This window comes from Ascaphus truei, chromosome 5 (genome assembly GCF_040206685.1).
Source record: "Ascaphus truei isolate aAscTru1 chromosome 5, aAscTru1.hap1, whole genome shotgun sequence".
NCBI classification, from domain to species: Eukaryota; Metazoa; Chordata; class Amphibia; order Anura; family Ascaphidae; genus Ascaphus; species Ascaphus truei.
In genome coordinates this window covers 122,552,991-122,568,112 of record NC_134487.1, presented here as the reverse complement: position 1 = coordinate 122,568,112, position 15,122 = coordinate 122,552,991, and the positions used below count along the sequence as shown (strand labels likewise).

The window sequence follows — 15,122 nt, the reverse complement described above, 5'->3', positions numbered from 1 at the left end:
TACAATGTGCTAATAAATGACAATACCGTTATTGAATGTATACTAGATCTTACAACTTATGTAGTTCAAACAAAGAGCAAAAACTTGATTCATATTTTACTTGGAATTTAGGTCAGTGTGGCTTATAATTAGTCTGTGCTGATTTATTACTTTGCTATGGTGTACATTATGAGTTCCGTGACAAACAATTACTGTGCATTTGTGTATGTATTTTATGAGCAATTATTTCCAGGTGTTGAAGGAAGAAATTCTAGTAGTTACGGTTATACAATTTGAAATCAAATTTTCACCAGAATGCACTTGATAAATATAGTGTAAATTAAAATATATATATTAAGTATCGCAAATTGAAATTCTGCAAAAATATTAGATAATAGTGTAATTGTGTCACTTTGGGCCAATATATAAATGCAATTTTGCTGTGATTGCAACAGTGAGTGATTTTGGAACTGATCCTAAGAGAAGCTGGGGGAGGAAATAGAGCAGATTTATAGGGAATTGTATTTGCATACAGAACCATTGAAGCAAATTGCGTATTTCTTCAATGTTCCTGGAAATGTAACAACCAGATATTTTTTTTAAGATCCCTTTTCCCCCAATGAAAATGTTTTATTGAGAAAATATTGGGGGACGAGGGGTTTTGAAAATTGATTAGAGAGAAAATGTTTGACCTGTGCAAATCTTAGGAATCCTCTCTTGGGTATTTGGCAGGATGCTTTAAAAACTTGCGGAGGACCTAACTCTGGAGCCAGTCATGAGGTCCTCTGTGCTCTAGGGCAGTGGTTTTTGGTCCATTATGAGAATTGCAGGGTTGTCCAATAACGGTAACATGCCCGAGTATCCCTCTGTCAGTCCTCTGATTACAGTACTACTTTGTCTCACATTTTTAAGGAGTATGCTGTTGTCGGTAAAGGCTGAGAAAATTGTGTTAGTTTTTGGGGGTGAGCCATATAAAGTTCAACCCTGTTATAACGCGATTCCGCTTATAACGCGATACAAGCGTGGCTCCCAATTTTTATTCATGAATACATTATAACACGATTATTGGAATCTTAAATACTTTATTGTGCAATGCATACAATTGTACATTATTTCTAACGCGATCCACTTATAGTGCGATGTGATTCTTTGGACCCCAAGCACAGCGTTATAAGGGGGTTCAGCTGTAATGATAGCTATATTTACCAGGTTTGTGAAGTGATTTTCTACCTGACGGTAGAGCGCAAAGTATGCCAGGCTGCCAGCTGTGCAACGTAGTAATAGGACTGCCGGCACGGGACAGCCAGTCCTCCTTCCGCCCGGGGGCAAACTAACACCCTATGGCTGATTCTCTGCCGTTTCCCCTTCCATATACAATGGTACATGTTTTTCTGTAAGTTCTCTATATCTTTGGATTTAGCCGGTATGGGTAATGCTCTAAATAGGTAGTGAATTTTTGGAAGAAGGGCAATTTTTAAAATCGTAAATTCTACCTAACCATGAAACGGAGTATCCGGACCATGTTTCCATGCTATTCTTGAGTTTTTGGATATGTGGGTAGTTTGCCTGACAAAGAAGCAAAGGAGTTAGTGATTTTGACACCAAGATGTGTTATGGTTTCTTTCTGCCATTTAAAGTTGAAGTTTGAAGTTGTTAACCTGACAGTCAGCTGGGAGGTTCATATTTAAAGCTTTGAATTTGCTAGTATTCACCTTAAATCCAGATATTGTCTTAAAATGTTCCAGTGTCAAGTGTAAGTTGGGCAGTGAGACAAAGGGCTTGGTCAGGGTCAGGAGAATATCATCTGCAAACAGACTGTTTATACTAAAGCGTACCTAGCCTGATGCCTGTAATGTCTGGGTTTTTCCAAATCGTGGCTGCCAAGGGTTCTATGGTGAGGGCGAATAGCAACTGAGATAGAGGGCAGCCCTATCTAGTTCCATTTTTTTAATGGCATATATTAAGAATGCAGGGCATATTTCAGATCAATTTCCCAAGGGAGATTTATAGAGCAGTCTGACCCAGTTGATAAAATTGCCTCTTAATCTGAATGCTTTCAATGTCATGAATAGGTAATCCTAATCTACCCTATAGAATGCCTTTTTGAGATCTATACATAGGAGAATTGCCTGGGTATTGGATAGTTTTGCTGCATGGATTAAGTTTACTATTCGTCTAATGTTATCAGGGCCATGTCTGGTAAGAATGAAGCCCCCTTAATCTGGATGATTTTTTTTTTTAGTAAGATATTAAGTCTCCATGCTAGGACTTTTGCCAGTAATTTTTGCGGGCTAGGGGGTCTCTGCCGGTTTTATGATTTCGTGAGATCAGTGCCAATAGCATTTATTGCATTAATTCCTGTTCTTTTAGGGGATTGTTAAAGAGGTTGGTTAGTTTGGGACCTAATATTATGCGAAATTTCTTATAGTAGACACCCGAAAATCCAGGGCTTGGGGATTTGGAACCTTTCAGGGTCTTAATGACCAATTCTACGTCATCTTGGGAAATTAGTTTGTGAGGCTTTCATTCTCTAGTGGCGTTACTTGTGGGAGTTACCATCTTTGCGGAATTTCACCCGGTTCTTTGCTGTTATTATGGGGAACTTTATTCTAATCATATAGGATGCGATAGTTGTGGAATATCTTCATGATATCATCTGGGTGTTGAGAAACTAGACCTGTATCTAATCTAATGACCGCAATTTGATTTTTTTGCATGTTCTGCTTTAAATTCCCTAGCTAACATTGTGTCATGTTTGTTACCCTTTTCATAGAACCACTGGGAAGTCAATTGTAATGTTTCTTCGGCTTGTTCAATAAGTATTACATTTAGTTCTGTCTTTAGGTTTTGTATTTTCATACCAATTTCCTGTGATTTTTTTTTAAAGTGTCTCCTGTGTTAATGACTGAGTGTTTGTATCTTACGCAGGCGAAGACTTTTCCTTTGTGATGCTTCTTTGATGAAAGTACTGTACTTCTAATGAAAGCCTTATGTGCTTCCCAAATTATTCCTAGTTTCACTTCTGGAATAGGTCATCATATGATGTCTGGGTTAGTGAGGAGAGCATTATTTAGTCTCCAGTAGTGTAAGAGGCGGCCTATGCCACCACCAGGCAGGTTTCCACTGGGCCATGGTCTGACCATGTTATAGGATGAATTTTGGTTCTGTGGCTATCTTGCTGTAAATGCCAGGCTTCTTATGACCACAATCAATTTGCGAGTATGTTTTATGTACATGTGAGTAAAAGTAATAATCTTTGGCATCACCATTTGTCTAAGAGAGAAGTAGCAGATTAAGATATGTAGCTATTGATTGTGTTCGATACATCTAGAGTGTTATTTAGAGCCATGTTCAAGTCTCCTTCAATTATTAACATGCCCTTAGCCGGTTTGTCTAGTTCTGCACATTACTGCATGAAAAAGGCTCACCCTGGACAACCAGATTTTTTTTAATGCCATTTCTTCCTCTCTCTACCACAAAAAAGGAGTTCTGCTTGGAAAAAAAATCAAGATGCACATTTGTCTTATGGATGGCCAAGTTATGCAAAGTTGATTTGCTTTCTTTAATGTTTCCTGGAGTTATATTTGACCCACATGCCTAGTTTCCCATCAATGTATTGTTTAGTGCCTTTACTACCATAAGGTTTCGCAGCACTGATTAATATGGTGAGCAAATGAGGCTAGTTCCCAAATGCTTCACAGAAGAGGTAGGTCTTAAGTTTTTTAGTTTCTTTTAAAGTTTGGAATGTGGGATCTTTTCTAATGTGGATTGGGAGGTTGTTGCAAAGCCTGGGCCCCGTTCGCCAAGAATGCTCTATTCCCAATCCTGGTGGTCTTTAATCAAGGAACCCGGACCAGAGTTGGTTGATGGAGTAATGCGTTTAATGATGTATGTTGGTGCCAAGTCATGCGAGACCTATAGATTGCCGAGTTGCTGTCTGACAGGTAGCCAGTGAAGTTCTTTCAGGGTTCCACTGATGTGGTCACATCTAGTAATGCACCAAACCCGTGAAGTGAAATGATACTACGTTACCAATCACTCTTCCTAAAGATGGAGATCTAGCTATAGTTGTCTCCATATATATTTTATTATTTTATTCTACCTATAAGAACCATGTCCTCTCAGCCTAATTAACAATTCACTTTCTTTTATCGAGATTGCAATCTCCACTACGCAAAAATAGATTGGAATGCTTCATGCCCATCAAAATTATTTTCACTTGCACATCTAGCAACACTTGTTAAAATAATGTGCATGTACTTCTACATTGACGGCTTTTGAAAAATTCTTCCTTGCTATGCTATATTAAAAATGAGGGTCTTGTTTCCCATTCTTTTTCAGTCCAGGCATTTTCTAAGGTCCAGACTGGACCGATTATTATTACAAATAAGTGGCTGCATGTTTTTAATTGTATGAAGCAGCTTTCTTCTGTCATATGCAGCTTAAAATATGTCCTGAATTGTTGCACTATTCTATCTTGCAAGTTTAGACATATGCAGACACTACATATATGTATTTAAAAAAGAGCACGGGTTGTTGCACGCTTACAGAATAAGACATATTCATAGGTGAGAAGTTATGACTATGTTGGTTACAATGTAGTACTTGCACAAAAAAAAAAATGACTTTGCTTCCCATTATTCATCTCTATAAAACATCTCATTGTGAAATCCTGCTGCATTTTTGGGCCCTGCAGTGCTAGCAGTTCTGCTGGAACAGACATTTCACTATTGTGATTAAAAAAAAAAAAAAAAAAGCAGCTTTATAATTCAGCCTTGATCACTGGGACTTCTATATCTTTGTTTGCATTCTTTACCCAGTCTTTGTCCCCAACAAAAGCAGAACACACAATCTTGTTACTCTTTCTTAACTGAGGATTTTGAAACTACATTCCCAATGATAAAACTTGCACATTACATGGCTGAGTCATTTATTTTTGTCTCCAAATTTGATGCCGATTGATTCTTATGAGTGGTGAAAACGTAATTGCGAAGCCTATGAATTAAACGATTGAAAGCTGCTGCACCCAGGGAAAGCGGACAAGCCATGTGTATTTATAAGTGCTTGTCATACGATAATACACCTCATCCTCCACACGTTGGAAAATCATTCCAGCGTTCCTTTTCCTGTGGGTTTACCAGTTAAGCATTTCCCAATGAGAGCCAATGACTCAAGGAGATTCGAGAACGTATTGAAACTTTTGTTCTGAAATGGAAGCCTTTTTTTATTCAGTGAAATTAAATAAACACGGCATTTCTTGAGGACACCTGGCACATAACGGAGCATTATGTTAATACAAAAGAAGTAGCAGAGAAGTAATAATCCAAGAAGTGACATATGTGTCCTCATCAACAGAGGAAGTAAAACAAAGAGTTAGTCACACAGCACGTTTCCCGTTTAATTGTGGTCTTGTTCAGCTTCCATGAAACAAGGAAAAAACATACATTTTAAAAAACAATTACTTTATTATATAGCCACTTAGCTGACTGCAATTTTTTTGGCTTAAAGCTGCAGTTCAGGCTTCCGTTTTTTGTTTTTTAAGTGTTGTTTTTTTACTTCAATAGTTAAATGTGTGTAATACCAACTTACCTACTGAAGATCAAAGCTGCAGGTCAATCAGTTCTCGTTTGATTGATCAGTGAAGATTGGTGATGTCATTAGGAGTCGGTAGCAGATAAACGCCCCCTCTTTCAGTGTGAGTGAAATGCTTATGAATATTCATGAGCACTTCACTAACGTGCACACTCCTGATCCCATCACGTGGTGCAGAGGGGGGAGGAGCCAACAAGTGTCTTCATCTGACTGCTGCCTGTATAGCTGCAGTTCAAGCTGCCTGTAAGTTGTGTTTCTCATTGTGTCTGGTGGGAGGAGAGAGAGAAACGGGACAGGTGTGATGTGTTTGGGGAGGCTGGTGAGTGGAGGTGCTTGTGGGGGGAGCTGGTGAGTGATCAGGAGCGGCTCCCCCCCTCCCCATCAAACTTTATTGCCTGCCTGTTCTGGGGAGGGGGGGAGGGGCTGGTTAGTGGAGGTGCTTGTGGGGGGTGGGGGGGCTGGTGAGTGATCAGGAGCGGCTCTCCCCCCCCTCCCAATCAAGCCTTATTGCCTGCCTGTTGTGGGGAGGGGCTGATTAGTGGAGGTGGCCTGGTGAGTGATCAGGAGCGAAATGAAGCATTATTGCATGGCTGATCCCTTTTCTCCAGCTTCCTTCAATGTACTATGAGGAAGATCATGTGACCAGAAACTAACAAGACACTCATGCTAGTGCACGTTTAGAGAGAGGGAGGGCAGGGCTGACATAGGGGTGTGCCTGGGTTTGTGACAGGACATGAAGGGGCAGTGCCTTAGTAAATGCTTGTTAAAATAGAATACAAGAAAATTGGTCTTTCGAAGTTGTTTTTTTAAAACAGAAAAAGCTAAAAGTATTTTTTCTTACTACAGAACTGATTTATTAAAAAAAACACACATGCAGGATATTGCCTGAACTGCAGCTTTAACTACTTTATATGTAATTTGCGTAAGCTGTCTGTAAAACCAGAAATACTAAATATTAATATGTAGCGAATAAAAAAACTACAGGGGCTTCCCAACACTAAAGAAAACCTATGCAATTCATAGTTTTAACATTATTGTTAAAATAGTAAAAAAATAAAACAAAACAAAATGTAAAAAAACAAACCTTAAACGATGCATGCGTAACATGCATCAGGCATTTTTAAATAATGTCTTTGTCCAGACAAAGACAATTGACTTCTGCTTGTAAAATAAACTTTAATCTATAGGTATGAGTATGTGTGTAATATTGTGTGCGAGACAATTTGAATGATACTTAATGGGTTGGGTAATGCGCGGTTTGTTCAATGTTTTAGGTAACAATGTACAGTACTTTAGTATGAAACATATGAGAAGGTCACTCAGCAAATACATCACGGCCTCCAACCAGGTACAGGAGGGAAGCACATTGCAGAGAAAAATATGTGCTAAAAACAAGAGGCCATGCTTCGAAGCTGGAGCCTGCCAGGCTCAGGAACATGCGAGGAAGTGCTTCTGCATGGAAAGGGTGGTGGACTCAGAGAAGGTAGAAGCTAGTAAATAATAAAAATCTGGAATAGTCACAAGGAGATATAGATATAGCGTGTGCCTATATAATATATATACATATTAAAAAAAACTAAATCAAGGATAGAATAGGGTGTTCGTTTTTAAAATAAATAGGACAATGGGTAGACGGCATGCCAAGTGGTTCTCATCTGCTGTCAATTTCTAAGTCTCTGAGAACGGAAAAAACAAGCATATAAAATGTGTATTATAATAAACACTCATATTACCTCCATTGAAATTCGCCTGTGTATCCGATTTCTCAGGCAAACCCCTGTTGGTGACTGAACCTCATCAGATGAAGTCCCAGATGCTTGGTCACTTTCACCATCTGATCCCATTTTCAGATTTTCATGCACTATGTCTGAAACAGAAGACCAGAAGAAATGAGCAAGCGATCTTAAACAATAACAAAATCCAACCACAGATCAGTTTAAGCCACTATGGTGACCATGAGTGATGCAGGTTCTGAGACCAATAGCAGTCTAATATGTGCCGTTAGCCACTTTGCATCACAATTAATTGGTATGCTCCTGGTTACAAGAATTTACCAGCTTTGCTTTAGGGTCAACCTAAATAATTGTATATGGTAACAATTAAAAAAAAAAAAAAAATAGTGATATATTAATACGGTTTTCATACAACACAAAAACGTCATACAAAGACTTGTGTATGTCATGGAATCCTAACCTGCATGGTAAGCAACCAAATACCAATTGGATAAAGAGACACGGGTGGTTTGACAAAGAAGCACACTTCCATGGCTAAGACCCAAGATCAAACTATGCAACAGATCTAATTCTAAAACAGGTTAGACCAGCTCAGCTTTTATGTGCCAACAACATTACCAATCACACGGAAACAATAGAAAGAATAGAAAGAACAGACGATTACTGGCTGAAATAACTATTCTAAATGTTTAACAATAAGCATTGAGAGATTTGTTTACGGAATAAAAAGTTTAGTATGAGCTATACATGTTCACCAAGTCTCCATTACTGTGTATGCCAATACCTTTGAAGTCTGCTATTTAATTAAGCTATATCCGTCATGGTGTTCCAAACATTATCCGTACGAAATCTGAATAGTCAAAATCCATTGTTTGAAAAACTTCAATAACAATAAAATGTTTTGCTGCACTTCATGAGTAATTCTACTAGGAATCAGGCAACTTCTCTTCATGAACATTTCAAATACTTGGATAATGTACCACCAAGGCTCTAAATTTCAAAATGCATTAACGTTCACATATAAACCCAGCTAAATTCTGTAGTTAAAATTGTATAATGCAAGTATAGCACAGTAAACTTGATGAAAACAGCTCTGCAAAATAATAATAATAATAATAATAATAAAAATAAAAAAAATAAAATAAAAAAAGCTTCAGGAGACCATAATTAGTTTCACGTTCCAAAGGGCTCTCTCAAGGACTCTGAGAAAGCGCGATTGGGCATAAAACACGTAGGTGGTTTTGGTCCTAGGAAGATGTCTGAACCTATGGAATAAAACTTTTTACATAGTTACATAATAGATGAGGTTGAAAAAAGACATACATCCATCAAGTTCAACCTATGCTAAATTTAGACAACAGATACTTTATCCTAGATCTATACTTATTGATCCAGAGGAAGGCAAACAAAAAACCCCAGAGTCATATCATTCAATGATATCTCATAAGGGGGAAAATAAATTCCTTCCTGACTCCAAGAATTGGCTATCGGATTAATCCCTGGATCAAAATCCTTTCCATGTATACTTATTTGGTATATCCCTGTATACCTTTCCTATCTAAAAAGATGTCCAACCTTTTTTTGAACAAATCTATTGTATCTGCCATCACAGTCTCCATGGGTAATGAATTCCACATTTTAACTGCCCTTACTGTAAAGAACCCTTTCCTTTGTTGCTGGGGAAATCTCCTTTCCTCCAACCTTAAGGGATTGCCCAGAGTCCTTAGTACTGCCCTTGGGATGAATAGTTCTTTTGAAAGCTCCTTGTATTGTCCCCGAATATATTTGTATATATAGTTATCATATCCACTCTTAGACACCTCTTTTCTAATGTAAATAAATCTAATTTAGCTAGCCTCTCCTCATAAGTTAGATTGCCCATCCCCTTTATTAATTTGCTGCAGAGAAGAGCCACTCGCTCTAGTTCCATAATGTCTTTTCTTAGGATTGGTGCCCAAAATTGTACTCCATATTCAAGGTGTGGTCTTACTAATGCTTTGTAAAGGGGCATAATTATGTTTACTTCCCTTCCATCCATTGCCCGTTTGATGCAAGATAAGATCTTGTTTGCCTTTGCAGCTACTGGATGACTTTGGGCACTATTGCTAAGCCTGCGGTCTACAAGCACTCCTAAATCCTTCTCCATCAAGGATTCCCCCAATTTATCCCCATTTAATTTGTAATTCGCCTTTTTATTCTTGCTTCCCAAATGCATAACCTTACATTTATCTGTATTAAACCTTAATCTGCCATTCACCTGCCCAAGTTTCCAGTCTCTCCAAGTCCTGATTCTATTACCTTACACAATTTAGTATCATCAGCAAAGATGGGGACTTTGCTCTCGATCCCAACCTCAAGGTCATTAATAAACAAGTTAAAAAGCAGGGGTCCCAGTACCGATCCCTGAGGTACTCCACTCACAACTTTAGCCCAACCTAAAAAAGTTCAATTTATGACAACCCTCTGTTGTCTGTCCTTTAACCAGTTTTCAATACAGGTGCATATATTATTACGGAGTCCAATTTTCTTTATTTTGCACACCAACCTCGTGTGAAACCGTATCAAAAGCCTTTGCAAAATCTCAGTTTTAATATATTTTCACTAATTCTAGTCCCCTGAAGCAATTGTTTTATCACATTGTTTACTATCCCGTACATATTATGTTACCAGATAGCCTCTTCCACACATGCTCCCTTTTCAACACATTATTCAAAAAAGGTTCGTCACCATTGATACACATGCACACACACATTGATGCACACACATCAGGATTGTGGTGTAGGTATTCAGGAAATTTGTTCTGGTACTTTAAAGCCATCATAGCATTATGGAGGCAACATCAAGGCGTTCCAAAATAACTGTACAAATCCAAGCTAATGAAGAGACTTGAAATTATTGCTGGTGGATGTTCAAACATTTTTGAGACAAAATCTGTGCCATGTTTCTCTGGGAACCATTATATTTATACAACAAGCCATTGAAAACGGTGTGGTTCTTCTAGCAGTACAAATGGTTCCTCTGTGAGTAATGGCATTCAGTTTTTGCAATTACAGCACTGAAGCTTCCAACATAATCATATAATGATTGCTGTTGTGTGCTGCGCAGATTCTGCTTATGTTTGCAAGTCTTTTCAGAAAGCTACTAAATTAGTTTAAGTAAAAGAAGAAAAAACAATACAAGTGCCACTTGTTTTATGAGCATAATAAAATAATGACATTGTTTTTCTGAGCTCTAAAACAACCTTACAGTGTACGCATTTATGAATAGATAGCACTACAACGAACACAAAACCAAGTCTCAAAAACGGCTCAAAGTATGGAGATCTTTTCTAGAATACAGATTTCTCAATCTCTGAACAGTATGTTGCCACTGGATTTTCCACTTCAAAAATAAAAAGGATGATACCTTGTTTCATAGTAGAACGTTTACCTAAAATACAAATGTGACTAGAATCAACTTGGTAGAACTGATGAGAAAATACATTATTAAACCTCAGGAATAAAGACCCTTTGCAATCTCATGCTCTGCTAGCCGATTCAAATCCTTTACAGTACATATACCTTGAAATGACATCGGTATGAATATAGCCATGGTAGCCCCTTACCTTTGATCAGTGTTTTCTGCAGATTGAGACACCGCCACAAAAATAACAACTTATTGGCTCTTTAAAAGGTCATCAACTAATTGTAATACTTAAATCTGTGATTACCAACATATTCTGGTGCAGGGAGAGGTACACTGTAAATTGATAGGACTTATAAAGCCTAGTAAGACTGCCTTTCTAACGACAAACTGTCTTATAAAAACACACACTGGGTTCCTCCTTGCCAACACACTCACTCCAAACCTACATCAAGGAATTCTTGGTTGTGTGCTCCTTCTCTTCTTGGTAAACTCTAGCACCCGCGCTACCAAGCAAAGGGGGATCAGTGCAGGAGACTAGTGAAATGCAACTTATCTACCTATTCATTCAATGAAAATTCTTCAAAGAGTTTTCAGATAATACGACATACCTTCAACATCTAGGTATAAAATGAAAATGGCAGTGTGTTACAACCTTGCTATGCTGAAGTCCTTTAATTAGTTCAGGAAAGGGTATTGCATGTTTACTGCATCAATTAAGGGATTCAAGCATTGTGCACGTTTGCACGGCAAACCTACATTCTGGCACCAGTTTGCACGATAATCTCCCAATAAGCCCCACTGTTTCTTCTCATCTAAAATACTGCTGCGAGGTAGATTAATCCACTCTGAATGCTTTTTTATGTGGGTATTACAGATTAACTTTCAAATCGTTTCTTTTCCCATCAAGTACCATACCACATGGCTGTGCATAAAGAAGGCAGGCTCTTCGGGTATAAAGGTCTGAAATACTGTATAAACAGCGCTAAAATGCCAGGGAATATAACCAAACATTTCAAATGAACTGTACACGAAAAGATCAACTTAAAATCTGCAGTCCTACCTGCTGGTTTATTTATTTATTCTTTTACTTCAACTGGGGGGTGGGGGGTGGGGAGGTCCCTAGAGTTAATCAATGGTCTCCCAACCTCCACGGACACCCCCTGCTTCTTTTTGTTCACCGGGCAAGAATACTGCACAGCGGAAAAAAACCTTTGCGACTTTAAAAACCATTATATATTTTTTGTGTGCGGAAAACAAACAATGCAGCAAACTACAGTACTAATCTCAAGTACTGGGTCTTCTCCGTCACCGAGGAAAAGAAAAGGTATTTTGTTTTAATTCAATTTAGGATGACAAAACAGAAGTTATGGAAAAGGGGGCAATCCTTACTAGGACACAATGAACCAGTGATCTGTTTAAAGAGGCAATCCAAGCATCTTAGATATATATTTAATAATCATATTTTTTGTTTTAATATATGAAGCCTTTGATTACCTTTATTGAAAACCAATGACCTAAGCTGCCAAAATCGATTTGTTCTCCTGTGATCGATCAGCAAAATCCTGCTTCCCAGGGTTCACTAAATGTCTGCCTTTCAGTTTAAATCAAGTCTTCAGTCAGTGTAACTCAGCAGCTACAATGAATTCTAATATTACAATGGTAACATTATCTATTGTTACAGTTTGTAGCTCAAACCGTGGGGAATATTGGCAACAAATGATCACAAACAGGAAAGTGTTACAAAGATCTTGCACTGCTGGGGAGGTGGCAAAAACCTGCTATAGAAATCAAAATATGCTCAGTTTACAAAAACGCATTAAAAATGGCATGGAGTTGAATGTTAAAATAAAAAAGAAAGTATCGAATACTACAGAACTAAATTTATTTGAAAAAATAAAATAAAAAAATCACATGTATGATATTGCTTGTATTGCTCCTTCATGGGGTTACCTCTGGCCGATAGGATACGTGCTTTTTTTTTTACCCAAATCTGACACCTACAGTACTTTTTTTTAATGCCTTTTAAAGTTACTTTATGGACATTATGAGTTAAGTTTAGCACATTTAGATTAGGTTTATGGAAGCCAGACTGTTACATTCTTTACAAAAGGCCACCTACATGGGGTTGCATATTTAAAGCAAATACAACACCTCCACCATCAAAAACACAGCTCGCCTATGCAGCCATTGCAACTAAACATCTTCTAGTGCGCACACTGGGGCATGTACATTAAGTGCCGGGTGAGGCCTCTGCAATTTCCGTTAGCTGCTCTCAGCCAGCCCTTCGGTGACGTGTCGCCATGACAACGCGGCATCAAATGACGCTACGGGGTCAAATGGCAACGCGTTACATGACGTCATGACGTGTGGAGCCCGAGAGCAGGTAAGGAGGGGGTGCGCAGGCATGGGGGAGTGCAGACAGGACTGTAAAGTGTGCGCACCCATCTTCAAGGACATACTTTCATTTCCCCTTCAGCTCCATAAATATATATACTTTAAGGCAGATCCAAGGATCACTTGTTCACACGTGTACACAGTTTTAAATAAAGTGATTAAAGAAAACCCAGTAAAAAACACTGTTCTCTTACAGCTCCTCAATTTAATTTTGGAATGGCATTTTCAAATACTTACTACTCACGTCAAATGAAACACAAAGTTCAGGAGGTGGCTCTTTAACGTTGAGGCCATATTGATTTCACCTTCATAAAGATTACTTCAAGCTGCTAACTAAAGCCACGCACTTCAAAATGCCGAGCCTTCTATTATCCCCTGAACTCAGCAGCTACAAGGTGTGTAAAGAACATTAAAGGTGGGAATAGAGCAGGTGTGCACCATGTAATAGAGCAGAAACACAAATCAATCCCATTTCTATCAAGTGGCTTATTACGAGAGTTCACCAGACCTGCTAGTGCACTCCAATGACGCATGAATAATGGAATGCCACATTCATTTATTTGGGCAAAAAAAACACTTTTCAAATATCTGCATAGCTATTGAAAGATGGGCACTATTAAATACTACAAAATTAAAGTCCAGTTGCAATTAGTTGGTCCAAAAATATATATTCTTTTTTTATAACACGTCCCTATCACTCATCTCTAGAAAATACTGAGCACCTCGGAAATAATGATGGGCATTATTGTAAATAATTGTCCCCGTTCAGAAAGTAGTCATCATTTAGCTGAATCGTTTTGAGTCTGCAATAAGCCAGGCAATGCAAACATTACAAAACAAATTCCTTGTGATATTTGTTAATAATTTTCTCAGCCTACATTTCTACAAAAAAAAGCCTAATATAAATAATTTAAACAAGATGTTACATGATTGGGCGATTCACCTTTTTCCAGTTTTAGTTGCCATGCCAGGCTATTTTTGTGGGAGATCAAAAAATGCAATGTAGTGATTATGAAGTTATTAAGAATGGTTCTGGAACATGGACTAGGAAAGGATAAACACTTTCTGCTACCGTTCTTTATTTAAAGACTGGGTGTTGTAGTTTTAATCCAAGTTAATTCTTTGCTCTGGGTTCTAAAGCTTGTTTCCTCTACACACAACCCACCAGCCATGGTGAAATGCCACTGAATTATGACGGGATAATAGGGGATTTACAGCAGTGCTCAAACTTCTCAACACAGAGCACTGCAAGCAACACTAATAATAATCTTGAAGACCCCTATGCTTCCAGTTCGTATTAGCAATCAATATAGTTATCGTTTTATAGTATTTAAAAATAATTCTGGATATAAAATGTCATCCACCAGTAGTGTAAAAAAAAATAAAAAAATACAGAAAACGGCCGTAGAGCTGTGTGAAGTGAACTATGAAGGGTTATGGAGACTACTACTAAGGTCTTCTGGGATCAGCAGTGGTCCATGTAACCACAGTTTGATAACCACTGCTTAAGATCACCTTTAACAGACTGATCAGTAGGTACGGCTTGTGCAGTAAATGTCTATAAAACATGAATAGCAGCACTGACAAAGTTTTAAATCCCCGGTTACTGCTATTTCAGTTCATATTCCATTGCAGTTCCTTAGAAGAGAAGTGATAGCCTGGCTTTCATTAGCTACTTTCCAACAGCAGGACATATATAAACTTTTTTATTTTTTTTGCACCCACAACCAATGACACCATCATTTTTATGAATGTTGTCTTTTTCACTTTCAATGGACAAGGAGGAACGTTTATTAATCTAAACACCTACTGCTTGTCTAATTATCCCACTAGAGCCAGAAGAAAACTAAATACCAATCAAGGGAAAAAGGTACTTTGAGTTTCCTGGCACAGATGGGATCAAATTGCATTGTAATGGAGAATTTTTACATAATACATTTTATTTAGGATAATAAACACAAAATAAAGGTAATATGTTAAAAAAAAAAAAAAAAAATCAAGATGTTTTTATTATTGCAC

At 38.0% G+C, this 15,122-nt stretch overlaps 1 protein-coding gene across 14 annotated transcripts in view; it reads right to left on the bottom strand.

The window, feature by feature from the left end:
• The window catches only part of CDK17 (cyclin dependent kinase 17), a 170,706-nt gene that overhangs the window by 37,474 nt on the left and 118,110 nt on the right, over nucleotides 1-15,122 (bottom strand). For all 14 annotated transcript variants that reach the window (XM_075600566.1, XM_075600567.1, XM_075600556.1 and 11 more), the window contains one exon: nucleotides 7,305-7,438. In XM_075600566.1, coding sequence (XP_075456681.1) covers nucleotides 7,305-7,438 — 134 coding nt within the window. The remainder of the gene's footprint in view (nucleotides 1-7,304; nucleotides 7,439-15,122) is intronic.